The 27,747-nt window shown below is 42.2% G+C and overlaps 1 protein-coding gene and 1 long non-coding RNA gene across 7 annotated transcripts in view; one reads left to right on the forward strand and one right to left on the reverse strand.

Annotated features, from left to right (window-relative positions):
- LOC308470671 overlaps window positions 1–27,747 on the forward strand; it is a 63,828-nt gene that overhangs the window by 7,071 nt on the left and 29,010 nt on the right. For 5 of the 6 annotated variants that reach the window (XR_013982528.1, XR_013982529.1, XR_013982530.1 and 2 more), the window contains exons 3-8: window positions 4,492–4,592; window positions 4,978–5,151; window positions 18,381–18,548; window positions 21,005–21,203; window positions 21,817–21,949; window positions 23,411–23,543. This is a non-coding gene — a long non-coding RNA (uncharacterized lncRNA). The remainder of the gene's footprint in view (window positions 1–4,491; window positions 4,593–4,977; window positions 5,152–18,380; window positions 18,549–21,004; window positions 21,204–21,816; window positions 21,950–23,410; window positions 23,544–27,747) is intronic. The other variant, XR_013982533.1, reaches the window with a different exon arrangement.
- The window catches only part of LOC308470373 (myosin-3), a 31,149-nt gene continuing 6,174 nt past the window's right edge, over window positions 2,773–27,747 (reverse strand). Inside the window, exons 7-40 of the mRNA XM_080993561.1 lie at window positions 27,039–27,131; window positions 25,877–25,940; window positions 25,700–25,798; window positions 25,386–25,489; window positions 25,172–25,310; window positions 24,734–24,852; window positions 23,877–24,026; window positions 23,318–23,488; window positions 22,479–22,788; window positions 21,856–21,935; window positions 21,158–21,245; window positions 20,954–21,071; window positions 20,432–20,555; window positions 20,215–20,351; window positions 18,748–19,003; window positions 17,158–17,400; window positions 16,677–16,853; window positions 15,975–16,120; window positions 15,797–15,887; window positions 13,905–14,294; window positions 13,409–13,535; window positions 11,882–12,000; window positions 10,790–10,986; window positions 10,085–10,268; window positions 8,684–8,849; window positions 7,766–7,890; window positions 7,040–7,348; window positions 6,615–6,818; window positions 6,265–6,390; window positions 4,858–5,028; window positions 4,646–4,750; window positions 4,467–4,562; window positions 4,207–4,344; window positions 2,773–2,931 (exon numbers count right to left, since the gene is read on the reverse strand). Of these exons, the coding sequence (XP_080849687.1) occupies window positions 2,908–2,931; window positions 4,207–4,344; window positions 4,467–4,562; window positions 4,646–4,750; window positions 4,858–5,028; window positions 6,265–6,390; window positions 6,615–6,818; window positions 7,040–7,348; window positions 7,766–7,890; window positions 8,684–8,849; window positions 10,085–10,268; window positions 10,790–10,986; window positions 11,882–12,000; window positions 13,409–13,535; window positions 13,905–14,294; window positions 15,797–15,887; window positions 15,975–16,120; window positions 16,677–16,853; window positions 17,158–17,400; window positions 18,748–19,003; window positions 20,215–20,351; window positions 20,432–20,555; window positions 20,954–21,071; window positions 21,158–21,245; window positions 21,856–21,935; window positions 22,479–22,788; window positions 23,318–23,488; window positions 23,877–24,026; window positions 24,734–24,852; window positions 25,172–25,310; window positions 25,386–25,489; window positions 25,700–25,798; window positions 25,877–25,940; window positions 27,039–27,131 (5,190 nt within the window). The 3' untranslated portion in view covers window positions 2,773–2,907. The remainder of the gene's footprint in view (window positions 2,932–4,206; window positions 4,345–4,466; window positions 4,563–4,645; window positions 4,751–4,857; window positions 5,029–6,264; window positions 6,391–6,614; window positions 6,819–7,039; window positions 7,349–7,765; window positions 7,891–8,683; window positions 8,850–10,084; window positions 10,269–10,789; window positions 10,987–11,881; window positions 12,001–13,408; window positions 13,536–13,904; window positions 14,295–15,796; window positions 15,888–15,974; window positions 16,121–16,676; window positions 16,854–17,157; window positions 17,401–18,747; window positions 19,004–20,214; window positions 20,352–20,431; window positions 20,556–20,953; window positions 21,072–21,157; window positions 21,246–21,855; window positions 21,936–22,478; window positions 22,789–23,317; window positions 23,489–23,876; window positions 24,027–24,733; window positions 24,853–25,171; window positions 25,311–25,385; window positions 25,490–25,699; window positions 25,799–25,876; window positions 25,941–27,038; window positions 27,132–27,747) is intronic.

Genomic DNA, 27,747 nt, shown 5'->3' on the forward strand with positions numbered 1-27,747 from the left:
TGTGGGCAATCTCGGCCCTGTGGAATGCCTTGCATGTTTATTAAGTGAGCATGTAACCACAGCAAGAATCTTCTAAGACTGTCTATAGTTAGACTTTGGAAGAAGCACATGTCCTTCCTAAGTGAGATGGCATCTGGACCTTGTCAAGTGTGTCAGCTTTCACTCTCAGACTCTTGTTTCGCAGCATATATTTCTGCAGAGATTCCAAGCTGCATTGAGGCTCCACCCTAAGTGATACTGTTTTCCTCTCATATTATCACAGTTCAGCCATCAGTGACAAGGACTGTTTTAATGATTTACGAAGATATAATGCCACAGACAGATGTAGAGGGGAGTTGAGCTCTGTGCCCTATCTTCAGCTTTGCTAACAAAAGGGTTGGGAGCACCAGAATGGGGTTTGGGGAGTTAGAAACTTGTTGTGACATGCCAACTGCCTAGATAGTGACAAACATATTATGAATCTTCACACCCTCATTCCACATTCTGGGCAGCCTTATGCTGGGGGACAGGATGTGGGGACTCATGGTGGGAGATAGTGATATGGAGTACTGGTTATATGGGCACCATGCTTTATGGCTGCAATGGAAGTGACACAAGAATGGCCTCTTTGGGAAGAGGGAGCCCTATTTCAATGGATTTCCCACACCACTAAGAACTGAACTGCTGTAAGAAAGCTTGACAGAAGGATGGAGATGAAAGTTTAGAGTTCCTAGTATGTTCGTAATTTAACAATCTGTTGTCAGTAGCCTCTGTGTTAGAAACAGTAAAGCTTTTCTTGCAATATGACTAGTTGGGGAACTTCTGCAAAACATTTTATGTGGCCTGTAGCCGTTGCTAGAGGACAGTCATTCACATTTGTCCTCCCATCTGTTCCCTAGAAAAAAGTATTTTCTTCTGAGTAATTGAGCTATATAGAAGCCAGTGCATTTCAACATTAAGTTTAGGGCATGCTATTTAAAAAAAAGAACCTGACCTCACCTGAAGGAGCTGTTTCTCAGAGGTGTTGAAGGCATGGCATGGGCCTGCCTTTTCTAGGGCTAGCTGTGAAGCTGCATGCATGTTAAGTTTTTATGTAGGCAGGATTGTTTCCTGCTGTGCTGCATTGCTTCACTTACTTGTTTTTTATACATTGTTATGAGTTTGTGAGGGTAAGCTGTATGCCTGAGCCCTCGTCTAATTCCTGGATCCATCACAGATTCGATTGCTGGAATAGCCAGGCTAGCTGAGATAATGGCCCTCTAGGTATGGGCTATTAAGATAACAAAGGAACTGGTGCTGTGCCAGACTGAAAATGGGTGGGCCTCCCTCAACTCACTGTTAGTTAGAAAGACAAAGATCAGAGTTGGGAGTTGAGCTATGTGAGCAAGAAGCTAGACACTGGAAGTGGCAAGTTGAGTAACTGGAATGCTTGATTTCTCTTACTGTTGTTATTTATTAAACTTGTATATTGCCCTTCATCCGAAGATCTCAGGGTGGTTCACAAGACTATGGCTTTGGGAGAAGCAAGACCCTTTTGGGGTGTTAATGCTCAGGTTACATATGTGTGTAAATAAACCATATATTATAAATGCACCACAGTCTCCACTGTCTCTCATTCCAAGGAAACTGAACCCTGTATAAGTGAGCAACAATATATTAAAGGTAAAGGTACCCCTGCCCGTACGGGCCAGTCTTGACAGACTCTAGGGTTGTGCGCCCATCTCACTTAAGAGGCAGGGGGCCAGCGCTGTCCGGAGACACTTCCGGGTCACGTGGCCAACGTGACGAAGCTGCATCTGGCGAGCCAGCGCAGCACACGGAAATGCCGTTTACCTTCCCTCTAGTAAGCGGTCCCTATTTATCTACTTGCACCCGGGGGTGCTTTCGAACTGCTAGGTTGGCAGGCGCTGGGACCGAGCAACGGGAGCGCACCCCGCCGCAGGGATTCGAACCGCCGACCTTTCGATCGGCAAGCCCTAGGTGCTGAGGCTTTTACCCACAGCGCCCCCCGCGTCCCTAACAATATTTTACTTGTGCATTTTAGACTGATTTATCCTGTTTTGTTTTTATCCTTTCCATTAAATTTTTTTGTGTTTGTGTTTGTGAGTCGCTTTGAGTGTCATTTTTTAAATAAAAAAAAGTGACTAATACAAATGAACCCCTATTGCAAAATACTGACAGTCTACAGATTGTCCATGCCCTTGTGTGCAAACACTGCATTTGGCAATTTCCTTTTTCAGCCACCAGAAGTCACACTTCAATGAACAGTTGTGATATGTTGAAGGAAGGGATTGGGAGTCTCAAGTCTGGGGCCCCAAATGCAGTTCCTCCATGCTTTTCTATCTGGCCCTTGAGACGCCCTTCCCCCAGGCGACACAACTCGCCCTCCTTCCTTCACTTTTGCCTGTCTGGAAGTGTCCTTGAACTGTGAGATGGAGTCTCTTGCTTATATGACGGGAAAGGCATGTGTATTTTTTGTGCATAAAAACCTCTGGCTGTTGCTTGGCTGAAATTGTAGCCTTCAGCTGTTTGCCCAGAATATAGGTAAGAAGCAAGATAAGTAACCTCGCCGATCACTGCAGTATCACTGGTATCATTGGCTGGTAAGCAAACACCATAGGGACATAATCCAGATGTGTCCTCATAGACAGTGGCTAGCTGCTGCCTCTTAGGTAAAGAAGAAATATAGCAAGTAGCATCTACCAAGCAACTCCTGAGGTATCAGCGTTGCAACCACTTTCACTTTTTATTATGTCTGCAGATTACAACACAAAGAACAAAACTCACCAAGTCTTTAAGCAAAGCAAAATTTATTTTCTATTAGGGCTATTGAGGAAAGATCACAGGCTTACTACAATTTCAAGCAACATCATGGGGACATATATGCATTTTGCATACATTCCAAGCTTCTTCTGTCCTGCAGTAGATTTACTCTTCACTTTCTATGATTACCTGCCACAAACAAAACAAACAAACTCAGTACTTGTTAAAATGCAAGGAGAACAATGTGCCGTTTCAGCCACTATCTTCTTGAGAAATGGGAAGCAGGGCTCACGCCATCAGCACTGCTGAAAAACCAGCTCCACCAGGCCTCCTCTTTATCAAGTGGCAGAATGATAGAAGACATTCTATCAGGCTTCCTTAGTAGGAAAGATGAGAAGCAAAGTCATTTGCCTTTCCCAAAGTCCAGCTCCATGAGGCACTCGTGGCCTTGAGTTGTTTCTCAGCCAACTGTCATCACAAGAACAACTGTTGAACAATTGGCACCTGAGTTTGCTTTTTTCCTCTTCCCTGCCTGTTCCTTTTCCCATGTCTGTAGCACTTTTTATATTGTAACCAGACTGTCTTGTTTAAATTCATTGTATGTAAGCCACTTAATAATAATAATAATAATAATAATAATAATAATAATAATAATTTATTATTTGTATCCCGCCCATCTGGCTGGGTTTCCCCAGCCACTCTGGGCTTCCAACAAGGATTAAGAATACTCAAGAAGCCTCTTTGGCTGAAGAGGGGGGTGCAAATGGTCTAAATAAATGAAGGTCAAATATATTTGAATTCAACAGTGCCACTCAGCTAATGGTAAGGCTTCTATCAATGGAAGAGGAAAGGAAGCTCCTTCTACTTGCAATTCCCCAGGCTCTCCTCTAAATCTGTTCTGAGGGACTCCCAACCCTCTGGAGCAGATTTAGTGGATGTGGGACCTGACCATTTGTGCAAGTTTGGGTGACTAGGGCTTAAATCAGGGTTAGCCAATGTGGTGTCCTCCACATTGGTGGACTACAACTCCCATCATCCCTCACCAATGGCTGTGCTTGCTGGGGCTGATGGAAGTTGTAGTTCAACAACATCTGGGGGACACCATGTTGACTATCCCTGGCTTATTGTGTCTTTGAACTGGGGTTTTACAAGACTAACTCCTGCAAAAGCAAGGGGGCACTTTGGTTTTCTGAATAAGCCTCTTATCAATACACTGTAGCCTGAAGCCACACTCTCTCCTTGCCTAATTCCATTGGCTTCACTGATGCTGAAGCCACAGCGAATTTGAACCCAGAGCTATTAAGTGTGTTGCTTCTTCCACTCTGTGCAGCATTCTTAATGGCTCCTTGCTGGATGCTCAGATTCCTTTTCATACATCCCTGTTGCAGCAGGGATTTGTAAAAACACAGTTGCATCATTCAGGAGGGACAAATTATTTGGCATCTGGTCTGTGGAGGCACTTACCTTTGTGGTAGAAACTTCCCTGGTCTTTGCCCGAAGCTTATTGACCTGAGACTCAGCAATATCAGCCCTTTCCTCTGCCTCTTCCAGCTCATGTTGCGTTTTCCTGAATTTGGAGAGGTGGACGTTGGCCTGTTGGTCCTATAATCAGAAAGCAATAGCACACAAAAACCCTAAGTCATACCTCTGATGTCAAAGCTGAGACCTTATGCATTTTGTACCAAATGACCAAAAATGAAGCTTGTGTCTTTCAAATAACTCACAGCCTCCTCTGCTTGTCTCTTGTAGGATTTGACCTTCAGCTGAAGCTTATCCACCAAGTCCTGTAGCCTTATCACATTCTTCCTGTCCTCTTCACCCTAGAAAAGTGGCACCTGATTAGGTGATACGTAAGTTGTCAAAGAAGTATTGGGAAGCACTGGCTCCTTCCTTTCCCTCTTACCTGGAAAGTCAGCTCTTTGACTCGCCGTTCATACTTGCGAATACCTTTAATGGCTTCTGTGGCTCGCTTCTGCTCCCCCTCTAGTTCAGACTCTAGTTCTCGGATCTAGGAGGTCAAGCGAAACATTAATTTCCTTAGCAACTCTGATATAGGGTCCTCTGACCTATGGAGAACTCTGGTGCTTGCCACCAGCTCCCAACCCCAGTGTTTACCCTGGCCTCCATTTTCTGGATCTGCTTCTTCCCTCCTTTCAGAGCAAGTTGTTCTGCTTCATCCAGCCGAAGTTGCAGATCCTTCACTGTCTGATCCAGGTTCTTTTTCATTCTCTCCAGGTGAGCGCTAGTGTCTTGCTCTTTCTTCAGCTCCTCTGCCATCATGGCCGCCTTGACATACAAACAGTAGACCCCAGTCAACAGGTACACTCGGAGCAAAGGACAGAAGCTCAGCAGAGTTTGAAAGATCAACTTGTGACCACCAGAAATGGCCTGCTGGGACCACCTCAATAGGTAAGCCATCCCAATGAATGAATTAACATTCAAACTATTAACAAAGGTGCTGGGCTCATTATATAACATTGAATGGAAACACTTATGAATTTCCAGTATCACTGGCATGGTGCAGAGAAGGACTTCACACAACACTATATGAATAACACATTTCATAGTTCTTGGAGAGGCAGCCATGTCAGTTGGTTGCAGAAGGCACAGCAAAGAATCTTATGGCACCTTAAAGGCTAACTCATTAAGACATAAGCATTCATGAATTGGAACCAAATTCATAATGTTTGTGTATCACCCATCGGACACAACCACATGAGATCTGCTTTCCTGTGAGGGCATTCCTTGGGGTAGAGGTCTGCATGTGAAATGTTGTGATCATGTAAAAGGAAGAAAAAGCTGATCATGTATGTCCTTCACCTGAAATCAGCAGTCCACCTGGTTACGCCATTTCCCCAGCCCACAGGGATTGGGGTCATAGAAGAATGACTCACATATGGCCCTAGCTGTGTGACTGAAGGACATTTTGTGCAAAACATATTTAGATTCATCGTTTGTATGATGGGCTACATAGAGTTGTTTGCCACTGTTTTTTCTCTTGCAAAGGCTCTGTGCTTCAACAGCTGCATGGCAGGCAAACGTTCAACAGGGATGGCATGGAAACTCAGTGATGGGGAAAATGCACGCAACTGTTTGCAAATGATAGCATGCTAGCAAAAAGACCAGGGTTTTAAGCAGGCCATCTTGTGAAACTGAGCTTTGTTCCTTTAGGGGAAATAGATGAATGGAGCATAGCAACTGGGGCTGGGGGAACTGGTAGTGCCTGGAGACTGTATTAATGCCCTTCCCTATTTGTTCCAAGGTATATAAGGGTTGAAGCCACCTGAGGCAACACTTTCACGCATGCCCCTTTAGAGGCGCACTTTGAAGGAATAGAGGCTCTTCTTCCTCCTTCTATCAGTTTGTGAAGGCATACTGAAGGAAAAAACTGTTAGCCACTCACAGAAGGACTGGACAGCTCTAGAATGATCACTGTGATCAAGTGCCCATGAGCCAACAAAAATTGTTATAGATAACAGCAAGGTTTTGTGGCAACCACTGAAAGAGAAAAGAAGCTCTTACATCTGTGATGGCTTTCTTTGCCTTCTCCTCTGCATTTCTGGCCTCTTTAATGGCATCTTCCACTTCACTTTGAAGTTGAGAAACATCAATTTCCAGCTTCTTCTTTGTGTTAATAAGGCTGGTGTTCTAAACAAAAGACACAGTGAGGATGTTTTAGTGTCTCTTATGCTGCAGTTTCTAGTAATGATTAAGCAATTATTCCTCCTCATACTTGGAGGCAGCATGTCTCTGTTTACCACTATAGAGCATGTCAGTGGCCACGGTCAGACATCGAATGTGAGATTAGATGGACATTTGAACTAATGTAGCATGGCAAGTTTTGTTGTTATAGTGACAACTGTAGCCCATACTTGCGTGTGAAGAAGTTGCACGCGTTCATTTGCATCTAGAAGCTCTTGTTCAGCTAACTTCCTGCCCCTCTCTGTCTGTTCCAGAGCTGCCCGGAGCTCCTCAATCTCAGCCTGCATCAGATTAGCTCTGCGCTCAATCATAGCCACTTGCTCTTTCAGATCTTCTTGGCCTCGGAGGGCATCATCCAAATGTAGCTGTGTGTCCTAAACACAACAGGGGAAAGTGTTTAGCAGAACTGAATTTCTATTATTCATATCATAGTGGTTAACATATGACCCTCCAGGATGTTGTTGGACTCCACTGCCCATCAGCCCTAGCCAACATGGCCAGTGGTCAAGGACAATGGGAGCTGTAATCCAGCAACATCTGGAAGGCCACAGATTAACCACTCTTGATATAAAAGATATATTGGAAAGATAAGTACCTTAAGCTGCCCTTGGACATTCCTGAGGTGTTTCTGTGTCTCAGCTGCAAGACGGTTTGCATGGCTCAGCTGGATCTCCATTTCATTTAAATCTCCCTCCATCTTCTTCTTAATCCTCACAGCTTCATTCCTGCTCCGTATTTCTGCATCCAAGGCACTTTGCATTGTGTCCACTGTTCTTTGGTGGTTCCTCTTCAGCTGATCAATTTCTTCATCTTTCTCAGCAATCTTTCTATCGATCTCGGATCTCACCTGAGTCAACTCAAGCTGAATGCGAAGGATTTTGGCTTCCTCATGTTCAAGAGCACCCTATTGAGGAAATGTTGGAGAAATAAAGCAGCACAGAGATTTGTGATTGGAGGAAACTTAGATTACTTTTCTCCTTCTTGATCTTACCACAGTGTAGTAAAACATAGTTAACTAATATCTGTTAACAATTTAACACCAATGTGGAAGTCACTGTAGAAGTTTCCTCAAAGATTAGGTGTGATGTGACTTCAGAGAATCCTATATCCATATTGCCCTTTAGCTTAAACAATGTCCACCATGCCATGATGACCATCTGGCAAACAAATCGTTGGTGGACCAAGCTCAGCTTGGTATGTGGTTTGTGGGAATCCGATGCAACAAATGAGCATCTCCAACTACCACACTCCAAAAGACTTTTATAAAAACCTAATTATTTGCCATTTGTACTTTCTTTCCTACTACTTTTTGGCATCTTACCTCTGCTTCCTCTAGAGCCATCTGCATATCAGATTTCTCCACTTCTATCTGCTTCTTGGCCTTCTCAAGTTCATGTATAATTTTGCCACTTTGACTAATTTGTTCTGTAAGATCAGCTATTTCCTCTAGGAAGAATTAAACATACACACAGATGATAAAGGGTGAAATGCCTCCAGAACTAGAAACACACACACATGTGCAAAGAGCTGCTCTGCAAAGAGAGGTGATACTTGTGCCTTCATCTGTCTGCTTCAGAACAGTTCACAAAACTCATTTTTTATTATGAAAGATATCCCAAATGCTCCCATATATGATGCATGAGCCATCATAAATTCTTTTTTTCCCCCCAAACCTAGGAAATTCTGTCAGTTTTACCTGTGATTACCACCAGCTACCAGAGAAAGTTGGAACTGCTTACATGGACAAAAATGCATTGTGTGAAATTGAACCAACCAATTGCTGTTGCCAATACTTGCTAAGGACATTTATGAGATTTGTGTGGGGCAGTCAATTCTGAAAACTGCCATTAGTGATATCAAGTTAGCCTTGCCTTCTCATCACAGGATGAGAATGAGAATGTGCAGAGATCTGGAAATTCTGAACGCTTTTAATTCTAATATTTTCTTAAAGTTCTAAAAGGCTTAAAGGCTAGAATGTGCTATGATCTGACACCTGCTCTAGTCTTCTCTTGATTTTTGGTCACAGTTCTGCACAAAGATGGACAGTTTCTGAATCAGTGCAGCTTCCATGATATGGAGGTGCAATGATGAGGATATTTCTGCTTGTTGTACCACTGCTAAAGGCACAGAGAAAAGTCAGCATTCCCTGCATATCCCTGAGACCCTCTGCGCTGTGAATTATCATTGCTAGAGTCAAAATAACCAACAAATAGAAAGAAGGCCAAAAAAGGAAACTTACGCTGTAGGTTCTTGTTTTCTCGCTTGATTGTTTCCAGCTGATCTAGTGTCTCCTCATAAGCATTCTTCATTTTGAAAAGTTCAGTGCTCAAGGAGCGTGCCTCCTTTAAGGAACCTTCTAGCTCTGACTGGCTCTCCTCATACTTGGTCTTCCATTCTGCCAAAATCTTAACATCCATTGTGTTTTAGTTAGTTAGTTGCCGTTTTATTTGCCTATGATTTTTCTTTGCTAAACTAGTCTTCTCAGTAACAGTTCTGTTCATCACTGGGAAGAAGGCAGTGACAGTTCACAGGGGGTTTCTCTACCTCTTTATTTTCTGTGCCAAACAAAGAAACAGGAAGCCTTGGCTGATAAAACTATACACTGCAATTCCACCAGCCACCACTCTCTGTCCCCCAGCAATTCTCTGACAATCTTTTTCCCAAACACGCAATAGCACTCTTGACCTCAGAGCAGAAGGTCAGGGCACATGTCCCTAAATCATGGCAACATCAACATGTGACACGCATGGTCAGAAAGCACATGACACATCTACCTTGTTAAAGTTAAGCAGCAACTCTAGTTCATGCCTGGATGGAACAACTCCTAGGTACTCTATATGTGCCGCCTCAAGTTTCATGATAAAAGAAAGTTGGGATCTTAACACAATTGTGAAACAGCCATCACAAACCAATTCCCAATAGCAAAGTAGTCATACAGCCCAAAATCATGTCAAGCATGCTGGGCATAAGTACAGGGGTGATGCAACCCTGAATCAGGAAACTGAATGGTTTCCCATTAATAAACAAATACAGACACACATTTGTAAGATCCTTCTGTCACAGGCTATGGGCTCTGCATGGTGCCCTCATTCCTCAAATCTGGGCCAAATTGCTGGTGTCCCTCTGACATCAGAGAATGGGCTTAAATATTTCAGTATACCTGAAGGAGCGTCTCTACCCCCATTGTTTGGCCTGGACCCTGAGGTCCAGTGCCAAGGGCCTTTTGGCAGTACCCTCACTACAAGAAGTAAAGTTACAGGGAACCAGGCAGAGGGCCTTCTTGGTAGTGGCTCCTGCCCTGTGGAACACCCTCCCATCAGATGTCAAAGGAATAAACAACTATCTGACGTTTAGAAGACATCTGAAGGCAGCCCTGTTTAGGGAAGCGTTTTTTTTAATGACTGATGTTTTAATGTATTTTTAATCTCCTGTTGGAAGCCTCCCAGAGTGGGCAGGGTATAAGTAATAAATTTATTATTATTATTATTATTATTATATTAGTAGTAGTAGTAGTAGTAAAGTAGTAGGTAGAAGTGAGAGTCAGATTCAAATTCAGAAGCAAGTGGAGTGTATCTGCTAGTTTGAGACGAAGAGTGCCTATTTCTCATCTAAGGGCTGATACTATAGAGGAGAAACACACCTTGTCAAAATTCCTTTGCTTCTTATCCAGAGCAGCTGCTAGTGCATTTGCTCTCTCAACGTCCACCATCATGTCTTCCACTTCACATTGCAGCCTTTGCTTTGTTTTCTCCAGGGAAGCACACTTGGAATTCACAGCTTCAACTTGCTCTTCAGCTTCTTGAAGCCTCTGAGCAAGCTTTTTCCTTAAAGAAGTCAGATTGTAATGATGATGCCCCTTTAACTACTAAGGTTGCCCTTAGTAGCACAGTATAGTTTACAGTATCTTAGCCACCTGCATGCTTGTAGAACAGATAGGCAAGTCCAAGTAAATTCATATTCTGAATCAGGTTATTATGCATTTTGGCAACATCATTAATTAAAATGTGAGTCCTCCTGGATTTTGGGTGGGGTGTCAGATTTTAATCAGAAAGTTATGTTGTCAAATTCTAGTTTATTCTTTAATGTGACAGAATTAATTGGACTAAAATCCAGTCACATGGGTACTGTCATCTATAAATCCCAGCACTTTCATGATTTCCACCGTGCTGAAATATATGCTGAAGATCATGAATGTCTGTCCCTTCATCTAAGAATGAGGAACCAAGTGCCCAGTTTGTAGTGTTCTCCCCACATGGATAGGTTACTGTTATGAACATAAAATGTGGTTGAATGTAATGTGTGAAAATGGCTTATTAGCATGCCACTTCTCACCCCCAACACTTACTTGGCCTCTTCCAGTTCCTCTGTGCGTTGAATGGCATCTGTCTCATATTTGGTTCTCCACTGGGCCACTTCACTGTTGGCTTTAGACAGGGCACGTTGGAGTTCACTCTTTGCTTCTTGTTCCTCTTCATATTGTTCCCGGAGCAAGTCACAGTCATGGCGAGCAGATTGTAAGGCATGAGCCAGTGCATTCTTTGCCTAAGAACCGTAAACCATGCATCCATTTATAACTGAATTCATTCCATAGATTCTTACATTGGTGCTCTTGGAACAATGCCTGTGGTGTTTTGCATGTATAATCTCAGAGTAAAGCTATCCTGACAGAAGTCAGGATGAAGCAAGAGGCTACTTTATACACACAAAACTCAAGCAGTTTACAGTACTGAAGAGACTTATGAGTGCCCAAGAAAGTATTCCAAGTCTTGGATTACTGTTAATTAATCATGTCGCCTGCAAGACCAGCAGACTCACTGCTGTAATATGTGGTAGGCTACCTAATTGTGACAGTGTCATACAAGAAAGTATCATAGTGATCTGGAGTGAGTTAAAATATTTGTTTATGCCAGTAATACTTACACCTGAAATGTTTAGATTTTTTTTTTAAAGGTACCTTGATATTCACAAATAGTGAGTTGGTATTTTGTTTGACAGATATGAGGAAAATTAAAAACTTGAGCACAATTCTGTGCATATCTGCTAAGAAGTGAGTTCAATGAGTCTTGGGCTGTAATCCAAACCCATTTTCTCCACCAAACTGAATGCCATTTACTACTCAGTAGTTGTATAGGATTGTGCTGTTTTTCCCAGTGCATCTGTAGACCTAGCCTGATAGCATGAGATATAATTAATTCACATGATGTAGTCATGGTTTCCGCTGAGTCCATAAGCAGATACATCCCCTCTCAACTTTTATACATAGTTCCAATGACAGCTCATCATGGTACAGTTGTGTTGCATATTGGAAGGGTTGCGATCCTGCTGACAGATGTGTCCACTAAAGTGTTGAAAATTTAAATTAAATTCTTCCTATGTTAATGTATTCCTTTTAATGAATCAAGAGAAATGTTCCCCAGCAGTATAGACTTATGAATACCTTGGTCTCTTCCTCCAGGTGCCTCTTTAGTTCTTCTATTTGCTGAGTAAATGCTTGCTTGCTTCTGGAAAGCTGGGATATTATGCTCTCCCTTTCCTCAAGTTGACGTGCCAGTTCACCTGTAACCAAAGAAGACAAATTCTTAATTTGCTAATAGCGGTGATATTCACTATAACCTTAGGTGTGATTCCATATCTCCCAGTCTTAATTCACAGTGTGAGCTCTATTAACCATATGCCTTTAAGAATTATCCCCCCGCAACAATCTTCCTTTCACAGATCTGCTGGTCCATAAGTAGCAGGGCGTGAACCTTCCTAGAAAATACACACAGGTCCCACCATCCGCACTTCAAAATTATGCCCAAACCTTGCTATATGCACCACAGATTCACTTATCCAAACAGCCCACTTCCTTGGTTTTTTGTGTTTTGTTGGCTGGCAGCAGCCATTTTCAAGCAGAAACCACAGAGAGTGGGAAGCAAGACTGGATAAATCAGAGAGCAGGGGAAATAGGACAAGTCAGGGAGCAGGAGAGAGAGGACAAATCAGTTTTTCCCTCTGTCTCTTTTTTGCTGATGAGTTGCAGCCATTTCAAGAAGAAACCATGGAGGTGGGGAAGGTATCAGACAATTCCGGCGTTAGAAATATTTCCATAGGAAACAATGGAAATTGTGGACTCGTTATATGTAGACACACCTAACGATTTCCAGGAAATGCATTGGGGTCGTAAAACAGGACCTGCATGTACACTCCAACATAAAAGTCTAATCCCTATTATACTGGACTTGGGGTTTGCTGCTCAGTGATGCTTGAAATTCACTCTGAATTTGCTGGAGACAGTTTTGAATGCCTCTTTTTTTAATGTTCAGTGCATCTTACAAAGCAGAAGTGTGCATAGCGGCTCCCATGGTGAGATAGTTGTGAGCGAAGTGTGGGTGCAGCTCATTTCTCACTAACGAGCAGCTTGCAAGTTGCACCAGAAGCACAAAATGAAGAAGCGCAAGTCATTTGTGTTTCCTCTTTTGTGCAACATACAAATGGCCATCAGATGAACTCCCTTCCGCGTTTTATTAGCCCGCATGTTCCAGGGCTCAGCCTGACATTCACAATATGGATTCAGAGGTTTAGTCTAACATTTTGTTTTCTCTTCATCTGCCATTGCACCGGTTATTCAGCATCCCTTGTTACTTCAGCAACAAGCTAGACTGAAGTTCCAAGAATACTCTTTAAAAAATGAAAATCTACCTCTACACTCAACCACCAGATTATCACCTCAGTGCTCTGCCAGCAGAATACTTGAATTTAAACCAGTTTAGCCCCATGATAGCCTGGTTTGTGTTTTTTATTGGTGCTTCTGAAAGCTAACCTCAGAAGCACAGACTAAAAATGTGTTGCAGGAACATGTGACATTGCATAGATTCCACAAAACATAAATAATAAAAACCGTTCACCTTGAAGCAAATGATGGAAAGAAAACCCTGGAATAGCCCTTGTTTGCATCTTGCATCCCCACTGTTTTCCTCCTTACCTGACTCAGCCTGCAGACGGGCTTTCTGTGTTGTTAGATCAGTCACTGATCTCTGGTTTTCCTCAGATTTGGCCTTTATTTCACTGAGCTGGTCCTCTAATGTACGACACATTTTCTCTAAATTAGCCTGTGGTAGTAAGAAGTGAAATGAAACAGGATACATTATGCAGTCAGTCATGTATGTGTGTTTACTGAGAAAGTCAAAAGGAAACACACACAAAAGGAAGAATTTATTGTGAACAAAGAAAAATACATCTCAAAAATGCTGAAATGGATCAATGTTTATTATTAAATTAGCCCAATGAGTTTTGGTTCAAGTGCCTCCTTCTAGGGCTTATATGTTTCTGCCCAAAAATCATCTGCTTCAAAGACCTTGCTGGGCAAAAGATCACCTTTTCAGAATATTTGAGATACATTTCTTCTTTTTGTTCACAGATAAGAATGTACATTTTGTAGTCTGGACTGTGAAGAACTACTCAAATTTACTTTCAAATACCTTAGACTTGGTAACGGACTCAAGATTGCTGGCCAGGTCATCAATCTCCATTTTGCACTCACTCTTTTCTTTCTCCAACTTTTGTTTGACACGTTGCAGGTTATCAATTTGCTCCCCAAGCTCCGCCGTACTATCAGCATGCTTCTTACGGAGAGTTGCAACTGTAGCTTCATGCTGCAGGGCAGATTCCTCCAGGTCACGCCTCATTTTCTGGAATTCTGCTTCCCGCTTCTTGTTAATTTCAATCTGGGCCGAAGTAGCCCCTCCAGCTTCTTCAAGCCTCTCACTGATTTCCTCTAGTTCACGTGCCAATTCAGCCCGCTGCTTTTCTGCCTTCCCCCGAGTTGCCCTCTCAGACTCAATCTCCTCTTCCAGTTCCTCAATACGAGCCTACACAGGAGGAGGTGGAGGAAGTGGTTATGGTTACCAGTAGTTGATAATGAAGTTGTTGGTTATGTGAAGATGCTGCTTCACAAAGGTTCATAAATCAAAGAACGAGAGATAAGGAAAGGAGAGACCAGGAACTCACAATCTAAAATCAGCAGTGGAGAGATGGAAGATGCTAAGATAAATGTGAGAAAATGCAGTTACATGTACTTGGACAAGGCTGCAGTTGGGAATAAGAATTCAAGAGGTTAAGGCAAAGGCTTTGTAAAACGGGAGAATTTGGAAGGCGGGATTTGGAGAAAAAGAGACATTATATTTTCAGGGAGGAAATTCCAAGTAAAAGGGGCAGTGAGGAAAATGGGGGGAACTGGTGGAAGAGCAGGGCTGGCCTGCCCATAAAGCGAAGTGAAGCAGGCACCTCAGGCCAGGGGTGAGCAAACTTTTTCAGCAGAAGGCCGGTCCACTGTCCCTCAGACCTTGTGGGGGGCCGGACTATATTTTGGGGGGGAAATGAATGAATTCCTATGCCCCACAAATAACCCAGAGATGCATATTAAATAAAAGCATGCATTCTACTCATGTAAAAACACCAGGCAGGCCCCACAAATAACCCAGAGATGCATTTTAAATAAAAGGACACATTCTACTCATGTAAAAACACACTGATTCCTGGACCGTCTGCAGGCCAGATTTAGAAGGCAATTGGGCCACATCCGGCCCCCAGGCCTTAGGTTGCCTGCCCCTACCTCAGGTGATGGAAGCCCTTGCAGCAGCACCCTCATGGGCACCACACCGCCACTGCTGCTTGTGGAGAAGCAATGCTGACATTGGTGCCAATTTCCAGTGACATAGGAAAAGGGTGCTTCAGTAGGTGCAGTGCGGCAGCAGGGCAGCACTTCCTATTTCACCTCAAGGGGCAAAATGGGATGTGACACCCTTGCAGAAGGGATCAGGAAACTTTTGGCATCAAGGGTGTGAGAGTTGCAAGGAGCAAAGGACAAAACCAGGGATATATTGGGAAATATTAGCAGAAAGTCAGGTTGGGGTTTGTACTGGTCATAGATGAAAATGAGAAGCATAGTGACAGAGAAGAGCTGCTTCAGAGACACACATTTGAAAATAGATTGTAATGTAATGAGGCTGTTGAAAACAAACTATTCAAAACAACAACAATTTGAAAATGGAGCCACTGTGGTCCTAATTTGTTGTGTCCTACCAAACATATACTTGAAACAAATTAATCCTATTAAACTTCTGTCTTTCACTGCTTCCAGACAACCTGTTTACTCAGCATAGTTACTATGCTAAGGACATATACCAGCATCTACCCAAATGGGTGGTAGATCTGCACAAAAGTGTGCTGAAGTCTGGGAGCAGTCTTACAAGGAGGGCATGTTTCATTATATCATCTTTACGTATCAAAGATTATTTATAACCAAACATTTTAATTCTTGTTACCAAGTGAAAATGAGCTGGGATGCTAGAATGAAGAAAACAATTTATACCTGAAGTTCTTTGATTTTCTTCTGCAGCTGGATACCCAAAGTTTGCTCGTCTTCAATTTTGCTTTGCATTTGACTGTACTCAAAGTCTTTCCTATAAAGGAATTAAAGAGGCAGTTTAATTAAAAAGCTACCCCATAAACATATTTTAATATGCAACTACAATTTACGGTTTCCGTACTTCTTCAGCTTTTCTTCTAGCTGCTGTTTATCATTTTCTAGATCCATTATGGATTCCTGGGCAAGTTTCAAGTCCCCTTCCAACTTTCTCTTAGCTCTTTCAAGATCCATGCGGATTTTCTTTTCCTGTTCCAAGGAGCCTTCCAGCTGCAACAAAAGCTTAATGTTAGTGCCAGTCTCAGAGATTTTTATAATGGGAAATTACTAATTCCTTGGGTTAAACTCAATATTAACAAAGTATGAAGAATGGACATTTGCTAGCAGGAAAGTGAGCATTTCTGTATCTCCAGCTAAGATGGGAGGCAAAAAAACCCAACACCCTTCAGAATGCTCCCTTCCCCATCGTCACACAAATATCAGTACAAACTAAGGGTAGTGTTCCTTATCCACTATTGTTTTGCTAATGATGTGCTTCCAGAGGATCTTCTCTGAACTCAGGGACCTTTAAACCAGCTTATTCAGGGGGAAACTTGTATGTTAGCAGGAGAACCCTGTATCCTGTTATGTGCAAGTTCCACTTGGGCACATTAACAGGCTCAAAAACAAACTTCATTAACTTAGAGATGTTTCATTTTCATTTGTATACCACCTTTTTACATAGCTATAACTCAAGGCAGCTTATAACAATCCAGCCCAAAGCAAGTAAGTCATCATGAAAAAATATCATGCAAAGTTCAAGAATGACTGGGATTAGCTGTCTCACATCATCAACTTGCTGCTCCAGCTTGGTTTTCGCTTTAGTGAGAGTGTTAACTTTGTCTTCTTCAGCTTGTAGGTCATCAAGAGCTTGTTGATGGGCCTCTTGGAGGGCTTTCTTCTCCTTGGTTAATTTCACAATAGTTTCATCCAAAACTGCCATTTCTTCTGTTAGGTTCTTCACCTACAAAACACAGCATAAGATTGTTGATGGTGTTGAGATCAGCTGAAATACTGATTAAGGACGATTAAGGGCAGACATTGTAAGGATAGGATCATTGTAAGCTTACTCTTTGTATTTGTCCTTAACTTACTGTCTTTAATTGCAGAGGTAGAGGCACGAGATGGGAAGCCATTTTACATAAGAAATTAGCAGTTTGTAACATGAGAGTGAAAAGTGTGACAATTTTTCAAAACTTTATATGGCAATTGAATATCTTAGCAGATAGTACGGGAAACGGCATTTTGAAGGCAATATTAAAGGTTACCTTGTTTTCAGTGGCATGCTTTTCTTTTTCAACCTTAGCCAGTGTTAACTCCAGGTCATCAATATCTTTCTTCAGTTCGGAGCACTCATCTTCCAGTTTCCTTTTCTTGGCTGTCAGCTCTGCATTCAGCTCTTCTTCGTCCTCCGCTCGTTCAGTCAGCTCCTTGATTTTTGCCTCCAGCTGGATTTTGGTTTTGATCAGCTGGTCACACCTCTCCTCAGCATCTGCCAAACTTTCACTTTCCTTGTTAGAGAACAATGTATCAGATATATTATCATTCAACTCCATCAGGCAGTAGAACAGTATACCACTTTCTAAATTGCTCCCCCCCCCCTTTAAAGGCAGCTAAAAGCTTTGACTTCTCTACATTTTATCTCCATAACTGGGATCCAAACCAATTCCAGGTCATCAAGGTGGCTTTAGACTTGTGTTTGTCAAATGACAGCCACACATGACATGCTGCTTTAAAAACTGGTAAGGGGAGGGAAGGTTTTCAAAGACAGTTTCTGTTATGGTATGAGGGATGTCTTCTGTTCCAGGGGATTGGAGAACAAACAAACAAACAAACAAAAATCACACCAGCTGGACACAAACTCATAGAAATTCCTAAGCATGTCTTTGCATCTCAGCCCATTAGTGCGTATCTTTCTGCAAGATGGACCATTCAGATCCAACATCATAATCAGTTCCACCTTCCCACTATATTTATGCCTTCTCTTCCATCTCTGTGTTTGATTTCAAGATTTGGTGGTCACTTTAAATATATACCGGGAGATAGATAGATAGATAGCAAGTGACACTGTAGCATTAGTTCAAGATGGGGTTATCTGTGCTGTACCTATATAGTCAAAAAGGAAATACAATACAAGAGAAGAAGGGAGGAGTTTTGTGGTGCCAGTATGACCTCTCAGACTGTATGCTGTTTAATGTCTCTTGTTTACTGAGAATAATTCAGGGTGGGTTGCTGGGTTTGTGGGCGGGGGGGAGAGAGAGAGAGTGAGAAAGTGAGTGAGTGTAAGTATAAAGGCTATGTTTGTAAGCTTTTTCAACTGCTCGTGTTACCATTTGACTTTAACTGGCTATTCTTCAAACTTAGCATAAGTAACTGTTCTGAAGGAAGGAAGGAAGGATCTGAAAAGGATCCAGCCAATAGGCAATCCTACCTAGCTGTAGCAAGTTTTCCTGCAATAAATGATGGAAGGGCTTTCCCTTCTCAATTACAGCAAAAGTGACTGGTCATCTGCTGCCCAGGGTGCCAGGTGCAAACAAAGGAAGAACAGGCCAAATGCAAGATGACAGCAGTAGGAAGGAGCGTAGCATGAGGCAAAACAGCCCCATAACGGAAAAAGGCAGCTCATGAACAGCCTGAGATGGATGTGAAGGGCAGCAGGGTAAGTAGCGGCATGTCAGAGTACAGATCTTACTGGGAGCTTGCTGTGAAGCAGCTGACGCAAGCTAGACATCTCAACTGGGGACAGCTGACTGATGGGGAGAGGGAAAAGCCTGATGAGATAGTGATAATTTAACAATTTGCTTAGAGCACCACATTTCCTAAAACTGACCATGGGGAGATATTTGTGAATTACTCACAGACTGCACTTGAAGCTGCAAGTCATTTTTCTCCTGCAGCAAAGAAACCATTTTCTCTTCCAGTTCCTTCCTTTTGGCTTCAGATTTAGCAAGTTCTTCTTTGGTTTTTTTAAACTCTTCTTTCATATTGGCGAATTCTTTCTCTGCCTCTGCACTCCTCAGCAGTGGCTTAATCTTGAAAAACAGCTTCATCCATGGCCAGTGTTTGACGTTCATGAACGAGCGAATGTTGTACTGGATGGTGAAGATAGCTTCCCTGTGATGGAACCAATTCACAGAGTTACTCATTGCGGAAAGTTAGTTTTCCTAAGCAAAGCTCGGGAGCTCCTTAATGAGGCTTCAACTGCAAAATTTCAAGAGGCTCGCCTGCAAATAATTACGGTAAATGAATATGCAACTACTTGACGATTTATTTCCCTTAACTCAGGGGTGAGGAAACCTTTTAAGCCCAGCGGCTACATTCCCTTCTGGGACCACATGCCAGAGGGTGGATGGGGCCAGAGGCAAAACTAGATAGAGCAGGGACATCCAGCTCCCAATAGACTGCAGTCTACTCACAGTATAAAAAAACTGGCAGTGATCTACCTATTTTCATTGGATGGAACACAGTTGTTGAGCTTTTTTGGAAATGCCAAAGTTGTGGAGCTTTTTTGGGGGGACCCAGAGTTTTTGAGCTTTGTTTTTAGAAAGACAAAGTTGTGGAGCTTTCTTTTCTTTTTGGGGGGGGGAGATCACTGAGGGGCCAAAGATCCTCCAGGATCTACCAGAAACACCCCGTGATCTACCAGCAGATCGCGGTCTACCTGTTGGACATGCCTGAGATAGAGCAATAAAATTTTACAATTGCGCAGTAGGCTAGTTTTTCCATACACACCCTATTCTCCGCCCAGGAAAGCAAATTGAAGCTCAAGGGCACATTCCAGGCAGGCAAAAACACTCAGAAGGATGCAAAGCAGGCCCAGTGATGGGTGGAGAGGGTCAGATAAGCTTGAGGTTGCCCACTCCTCTCTTGACTTGAGTGTAATAGTGTTCATCACCCCTCTTCTGAAAAATCTGATTTAGCACCTACAGTTAACAGAATTTCAAGAGACCTGTAGCAGATATCTTTTGGTGCAAGCCCAACCATATCTACTCAGAAGTAAGTCCATTGGTGCTTTCTGCCAGGTAAGTGAGGTTGGGATTGCAGCTTAAGCAATTAGTTTCAGTTTGCCAGCATTTCTATGTATAACAGAAGAGGTGAGGTCTGCTCCTATAGCCCAAGGAGATTATAGCAGCATGATAGGATTACATAGGCACAACACAGAGAGGGTGGGAGAAGTGGAAATTTTAAGGAGTGTTTCAAAAATCTCATTTGTAGGGTATCTTTCCTCTAACACTTCTGGGGAATCAAGGTAAGGGCGGGAGGGGGAGGCTCTGCATCCAGTAAAGTGAAGCTCCCTGGTGTAAACCTGGGGAGAAACATTATACCTTCTTTCCACCATTTTTTGGTATTCTGTTCTCATGAGGTACCCTCTGCACATAGCTTGTGTGCGAGTGATGAGCAATGCTAGACGTTCATCTCTCATCTCTTCCAAAAGGCCCAGCAACCCAGCTTTGAAAAACACCTAAAAAGAGAAGGCAAAGTATAGTCGCTGCCAAAGTAGAGCCACTGCTTGTACTCTTCTCAGCACAGAGAAGTGCTTACTTTGGTGTGTCCAAATTTGTACTGGGTGTGATCAATATCAATAGATCCCAGCAGTTTCTCACAGGCTTTCTTGCTGTCCATAAACTGGCCCTCTGGGATAGCACTAGCATTCAGAACGCGGTATCTGTCCATTTAAACACAAACAGGTTTTAGCGCTCTAAACAGTGGAGAAGGAAGAAGCTCTTTCCCACTAGCAAACACTTCTAAACAGCTTAGGTAACTGCCCATAAATAGGCAGCAAGATTGTGGTTAGTTTGAGGAGGCTGCGATACTTTTTATCCAAATATTTATTTGTATTGTACAAAATCCTAAACGGAAGTTCCCCAGGCAAAAACAGTGAGGGCAGGGCAGCATTAAAAAGCATATTTTCTGCAAAAAAAATGCCATTGTATCTAAATTATAGTATATAAAGTGATGCTCAAGCAGACACAGGTGTCATTGTTATCCAGAATTCTAGACAGTGTTTTCCTAACAAATTGCCTCAATGCAAATTAGGAAGATCACAATAAATGTAGCTGAGACCTTTGTTTAAAATCCCCATATAAGATTCTGTTTGGAAATCCCTTCCTGCAGATTCGAATGCCTTCAAGCACTCCATTACACCGTAGCTGGTGCAGAACAAGCCTGTGATCCATTGCACCTGTGGAAGAGAAAACCTAAATAGCAGCTTTCCCTGATACTCGACTGAACTCCTGCTGGAAATTGATGTCAGATTGTCTTAGTTACCTGGAGTTTTAGTTTCATTGGGGATGATGCAACGCACAAAATGTGGGTGAGTTGTCCGCAAGTTGGTCATCAGTTTGTTCAAATTTTCCTGTAATTTGGAAATTTATATTAAATGCTGTTAAAATTTTATTATTCTGATAAAAAGAGCCATATTATATTTATTTACAAATGTTCTTCTTCTTCCACATGCCCTAAAATAAAAATGAAATGTGTAGGCTAATAAGGTCTGCTCCCCAAAAATGGAAATAAGATTAACTTATTTGTTACATTTACTGTACTTACCCCCACTCCAAGATCTAAACCTTATTATATACAAGCCTAATACCCATAAGCACACCTTTAATATTGTTTATTTTATCATTTCTAATTATTATACTTTCTGATCCCTTTGTAATTTAAGTAGATGACGATCACATGAAAAAAGCAAAATTATTGGGGTGTGTTGTTGTTTTAAATAATGTACCCATCTCAGATGCATGATCAGTGTAGTCCAGCATTCAGTTTCCAACAAAGGATCAAAGTCAAATGCATTGCTGGGTGATATATGCTCTTAGGCACTTCTATAAGCCGTCCACCATTTGAGCTAATGGCACCACATATACAAACTATTGACTATCCAATTAATGAGATTTGCTTCTACAAAAATATATTTATTGCAGCGGGGCACCTGTCTTTCTGAGGATGCCTGCAAGCCTTACCCTGAAAAGTGCAGAAACAGTTTGGAAGGAAGACCCCTTCTTCTTGGCAGCTTTCTTCTTAGTAGCACCACCACTTTCAGCTGCAAAGCAAGACGTAAGTACAATTGGTGATATTTCTGGTCAGCCATTCTGGCCATCCTTCTAACCATGGTCAGTGCAAGAGGTCACGCAGTTTTAAGCCAAATATAATAGATCAGGGTGGCCCAAATTTTCATACCAAGTGGGCCAAAGGACACGGAACCCACAGTTCACACACTGCCTTGTCACAGAGGTGGGATGGGGAGTGAGGCCAAAATTTGACACACACACCCAAGTCCTTACAGTGCCTTCCCAAAGCTGGCTAAGTGAGGCACCAGGCTTTGGGGAGGAGGCTTTAGCTTGGTTCTAGAGCCCTCACACTGCCTGCCCAAAGCTAGGAAAGCACTAACTAGGCTTTGGGAAGGAGGGAGGACTCTAGGACCCTGTCAGAACCCTCACACCTTCTGCCCAAAGTCCAGCACCTTGCTTAGCCAGCTTTGGGAAAGCAGCATGAGAACTCGGGGGGGGGGGTGCATCAAATGTTGCCAGAAAAGGCCTTGAGGGCCATGTGTTGGACCACTCTGTAATAGATGAAGATAACATACCATCCTCTATGGTAGCAAAGGCAGCATAAAGATTGGCCAGAATCTTAATGGATGATTTCTGATAGAGTCCCACAACAGTTTCATTCAAAGGGTCTTTGTTCTTCTCCAGCCAGCCAGCGATATTGTAGTCCACAATCCCTGCATAGTGGACCAAGGAGAAGTGGGCCTCAGGCTTGCCTTTGACAGGCTTAGGTTTCTGGAAATTAGCAGATTTTCCAAGATGCTGGTCATAGAGCTTGTTCTTGAAAGAAGTGTCAGTTGCCTTAGGAAACATGCACTCCTCTTCCAGGATGGAGAAAATGCCCATTGGCTAAATGGAAAAACAAACAAGTTTTATTTCAGATATGTATTTCTATGAAGTGGATATTTATTTACAAGGCAACAGGGGTGGATCTACTATGAAACTAATGAAGCTTAACCTTCAGGGGCCCTAATCCCAGAGGGGTCCCAGAAGTGACGTTATTCCACATTGCTTTGAAAAAATTGGGTCTAGTAGATCCAGTTTCAGTCACATGACTCAAACGGATTAATTTTTTGCCGTATGTATTTCACCAATTCCAAAGTTTGAGAGTCAGTAGCACAGATGTTGTAAAGGTGAAGTGTCACAGTACAGCAATTTTAAGCAAAATCTGAGATGTTGTAGTGTGTGTGTGTATATATATATATATATATATATATATATATATATATATATATATCTGTCATAGAACAACCCCATTGAAGAAGATAAGAGGTTACCCAGACCTCGTTGCTGGGCGTGAAGGGGTCCCAATAACAGTTCAACTTTCAGGGCCTCAAAAATCAAGGTCCACCACTGCAAGACAATATGGCAAATGTACCTTCTCAATAAGCTCAATGCAGGCAGCCAAATCCATTCCAAAGTCTATGAAAGTCCATTCAATCCCCTCTTTCTTGTACTCTTCTTGCTCCAGCACAAACATATGATGGTTGAAAAACTGTTGCAGTTTCTCATTGGTGAAGTTGATGCAGAGCTGCTCCAGGCTGTTGAACTAACACCAGAGTATATTATGTTAATATGATGGCTTTGGCTTCAAAGGTACACAGGTAAGCAGTTTTTAGAATTAATTCTTCACAATTTTTAGAGGAAAGAAGGGGGCTATGCAGAAGGGAATAGTGGAATATTTTCTTAATTAATGGTACCTCTTTGAGGTTAGGGATTAACTTGTCCCTCTCCAAAAGGGAAGAGAAGGTGCGAGCATGGGAAATTATTCTTCCCCTTCCCCATATCACCCATTACAACCATACTCTGGGACAGAGTGCACAAGGCAAAATATATTTATATAAATATTTATAAGCCGACTTTCTGGAACAAGTTCAGCCTAGGCAGTTAATTTGGCTGTTACAAGAGAGGCAAGAAGTTGCAATGGGTCCACATACCTCAAAGATTTCAAAGCCTGCAATATCTAAGACCCCAATGAAGTGTTGCCTGGACAGCTTTGTATCCAGCTGTTGGTTGATGCGAAGTACCATCCAGAAAAATAGCTTTTCATAGACAGATTTGGAAAGGGCATTGACAGCATGATGCACCTGCAGGCAACAGTCCAGACAATTAGCGGCCACTACATAGTTAAACAGTGTTGCTGAAACAAGTCACTGCACAAGTTGTTAGAGCTCAATTGGTATAGCATAAAATGGTTAATCTCAGGATTGTGGGTTTGAGCCCCATGTTGGGCAAAATATTCCTGCATTGCAGGGGGTTGGACTAGAAGACCCTTGTGGTCCCTTCCAACTGTGATTCTATGAATCACTGTCTGGCCTAGGATATGGAATGACCCAGGAATAATAGTGTTAGCTAGTTAAGATGGAAACTGAATGATCCCAGCTCAGAAACCCACCACAAGAGGTGAGTAGCTTAAATATCTGATCTTTCTGCTTCAAACTTCTCCTTCCAAGTTGGGGTGGGGAATACAAGCTGCTTTACCACAGGGCTTCCTGAAAGAAGATGATGACGGTACTGGGTGTCCTGTACATGTTGTCTCATCTCACCAGTTCCTCTCTATCTATCCCAAACTATTGCAAATGCCCTATCGATTCCCTGCTGGTGTGACCTTTTCTGAATAGTGCTCCAGTGGCATTAATCTAGCTGGGATGGATGTTACCAGAAGAAAACAGATTTCCCCCCAAACTTGTAAATCCTTACTAAGCAGCATACTGAAAGGATGAAATGTACCTTGCCTGAGTAAGAGCCCCTCACATAAGCTAATAAATGTTTTTGATCTGATGCATGTCCTCACCTGGTCCACTGTTTGACCTTTGGTCACATATTCATTTCCCACTTTCACTCGGGGAAAGCATAGGGCTTTCAGTAAATCTGAAGAATTCAGGCCCATCAGATAAGCTGCTTTGTCAGCCTCTACAAAACAACATACGAGAAGCAAATATGGATGGAACTCTTTCAGGACAGCCAGAAAGCAATAATCATTTGAGAATGGGATAGTCACAATTAAAGTTGTAGCTGCAATTGTAATTTACTCATTAAAATTATGACAGGGAGAGCGATTCAGATTAATTGCCAAAAGCTGAGGAAGAACTGTATATAATCTCTTTTAATGTGAAATCTTTGCAGGATGCTTTGCACACCTCACGTGAAAATTCTCTCTCCGCCCCCCCCCCCGCCCAAATGAGATCTGGAAACTGGCTTTTTTTAATGGTGGATGCCAGAGAACTGTTACCTTCACTGCCATCTGGCTCTGCCTGCTCCTCTCGTGGTTTCTGCTTAAACTTCATGTTCCCATAATGCATCACTGCCCCAGTTAGTTTATAGATTCCAACTCTCTCTTCAGCAGTGAAGCCCAGGATGTCTATAGCCGTCTGTAAGAAAGTTCATGCAGCAATTAGCTGAAATTGTTACTCAGTATTTATATTAGCAGCAGCACTTATACTTACATCTGTAGCTATTAGTTCCTCTTGGTCATCTATGCTTTGTACTGAAATCTCCCCTTGGCTTATAAATGGATAGTCATAAGGGTTTGTTGTAATGAGAAGCATTTCTGAAATGAAATTAGAAGAGTCTGATAATCGCCACATAACATCTTAGATTAAGATACAGAAGGAGAGTAAATGGTTCTGAGCAATTCTCTCTTGCTCCCTCCCCACCCAGTTCTGTGTAGCTCTGGTTGAGCAACTAACATAAGATCCTCTTCTGCTTTACCAGATAATCTGAGACATTCAGGAAGGAAATAAATGAGAATCCTTCTTACCAATAAGTTCAGGCTTCTTATTGGAGAGAATCTGATAGAAAATATGGTAACTTCTCTCAGCCTTCAGCTGAAAAGTTACTCTTGATTTTTCCAGCAGATCTGCAACAAAGATTCACATTTAATGTTTGTAAACCCGGTTTAATATTTGACTGGCTGTGTTCCAATCGGGATACTTACAGGTCTCAATATCTGCAGAGGCCAGCTTTCCAGTGGCACCAAAATGAATCCGAATGAATTTGCCCTGCAAAGTACAGAGAAAAAAAGTCACAACAGCGATCCAGGTCCTTTCAGAAAACACAACTACCAGGATTAGATCTATTATGGATTTTTCATTTTATTGTTTGTTTATTGGAATTGCTCCTTATGTTTCTGGATGGAAGGGGCATTGATTTCTGTGTTAAGTTTCTATTTTTAATGGAAGGTGTTAGTTGCTTTGGTGGCTCAATTGAAAAACCAAAAGATGAGATATACCGTATTGGCCTGAATATAAGCCACACTTTTTTTTCCGACCATGAAAAGTTAAAGTGTGGCTTAAATTCACAACCTTACAAAAAATGGCTTTTACAATATCGCTGTAGGATTTTCTTCTACATTTGCCATTTATGGGTGTAAGTGCCTGTGGAATTTTAAGGAAGCGTCTTATATTTGGGTATTGTCTTTTTTTTTCTTTTTTCCCTTTGAATTTTAAAGGTGTGGCTTATTTGCTGGTGTGGCTTATATTCGGGCCAATATGGTAACTGTTTCAATAAACAAATGATTTCTGTACAAAGGGCCAGTCCTCTTAGTAGGCGGAGTGAAGCAGCTGCTTCATGTGGCAAATGTTGAGGACTGATGCTAGAGGTGTTGAAGGACAAATCTGTGTGCTGTACAGCCTGTCCTGTGCCTCCTAAGCTAGTCTGCTAACCTCAAGTACGTTAGAAAATGCTATTCTACTGCTAGAGCTGAATCCCAGCTTTTGGCTATTTGCATTTATTGATGTGCACAGCTCCGCTTCCTTCTGTGAAATGCATCAATTTACAAGCTGCTTTCTTAAAATGAGATAAGTTTAGAAGACATGAAAAGATGCTACTGAAGCACTTCAAAGTCTTGGCACTGGTGTACAACTTACCAAAGACAAACAAGAATTTGAAATCTTTATGTAAAACTGATATGTGAATTGCCTGTTAATTTCTCAGCAACTACAAAGCAAGCCACATTCCTTCAGCAGGACTTCCTCCAGGGCAACACCTTCATGATCAGTCCCAGGATGTGAAATGCAAACACAATAATGAGACAGCTGATATTATTGGCTAAAAAATCGATAACGACTTTTAGATCCTGCAATGTATGCACCACTCACAAAGCGAGAGGAATTGTCATTCCTGACAGTCTTGGCATTTCCAAAGGCCTCCAATAGGGGATTGGCACTGATGATCTGATCCTCAAGTGTCCCCTATAAAAGGAAAGGAAAGGAAATATTTGAAAAGTGAATAATAAAACAATGGAAGTAACAGCTATTGAATGTACATGGATAAATACACAAGACTTTGGGCACAATGCTATGCTCACAATGCTATATTCTAAAGCTAAGTGTTAGCTTTCCGCATTAGTTTTCATGAAAAACTACCCCTTAACTTGTTTCACTCTCCAATTTGACCAAGTCATAATTAGATCCTTAAGTCTGATTAATGTGAAGAATGCCTGGGTCATGAATGGACCTTGAGTCATAATTATGTTCATTTTAGGACAAGTGATTGGTCTTGGGTATTCAGATACAGGTGATGTGTTCATTTTTCCCTGCACCAAGCAGGGATCTGAAAGTGACTCAAGGGTTCAAGTGAGAAGGTGTCTGTTGCATGCATCCTTATAGCTACTGTATGATCCCTTCCCAGTTTGTTTGTTTGTTTGTTTTGCAAGTTTGACTCTGAATTGCTCTGGTAGAGAGAGGAAGGGAATGAAGAAATGAAAGAATGAAAAAGGGAGGAAAAGAAAGGAAGAGAGACAGGAAACTGTAAGAAACTAAAGGTGAATTAAGAAACAGTTTGTGGCCACGCCTTTCATACTACATC

This window comes from Podarcis pityusensis (genome assembly GCF_964106645.2).
Source record: "Podarcis pityusensis genome assembly, chromosome: 2".
Taxonomy (NCBI): Eukaryota; Metazoa; Chordata; class Lepidosauria; order Squamata; family Lacertidae; genus Podarcis; species Podarcis pityusensis.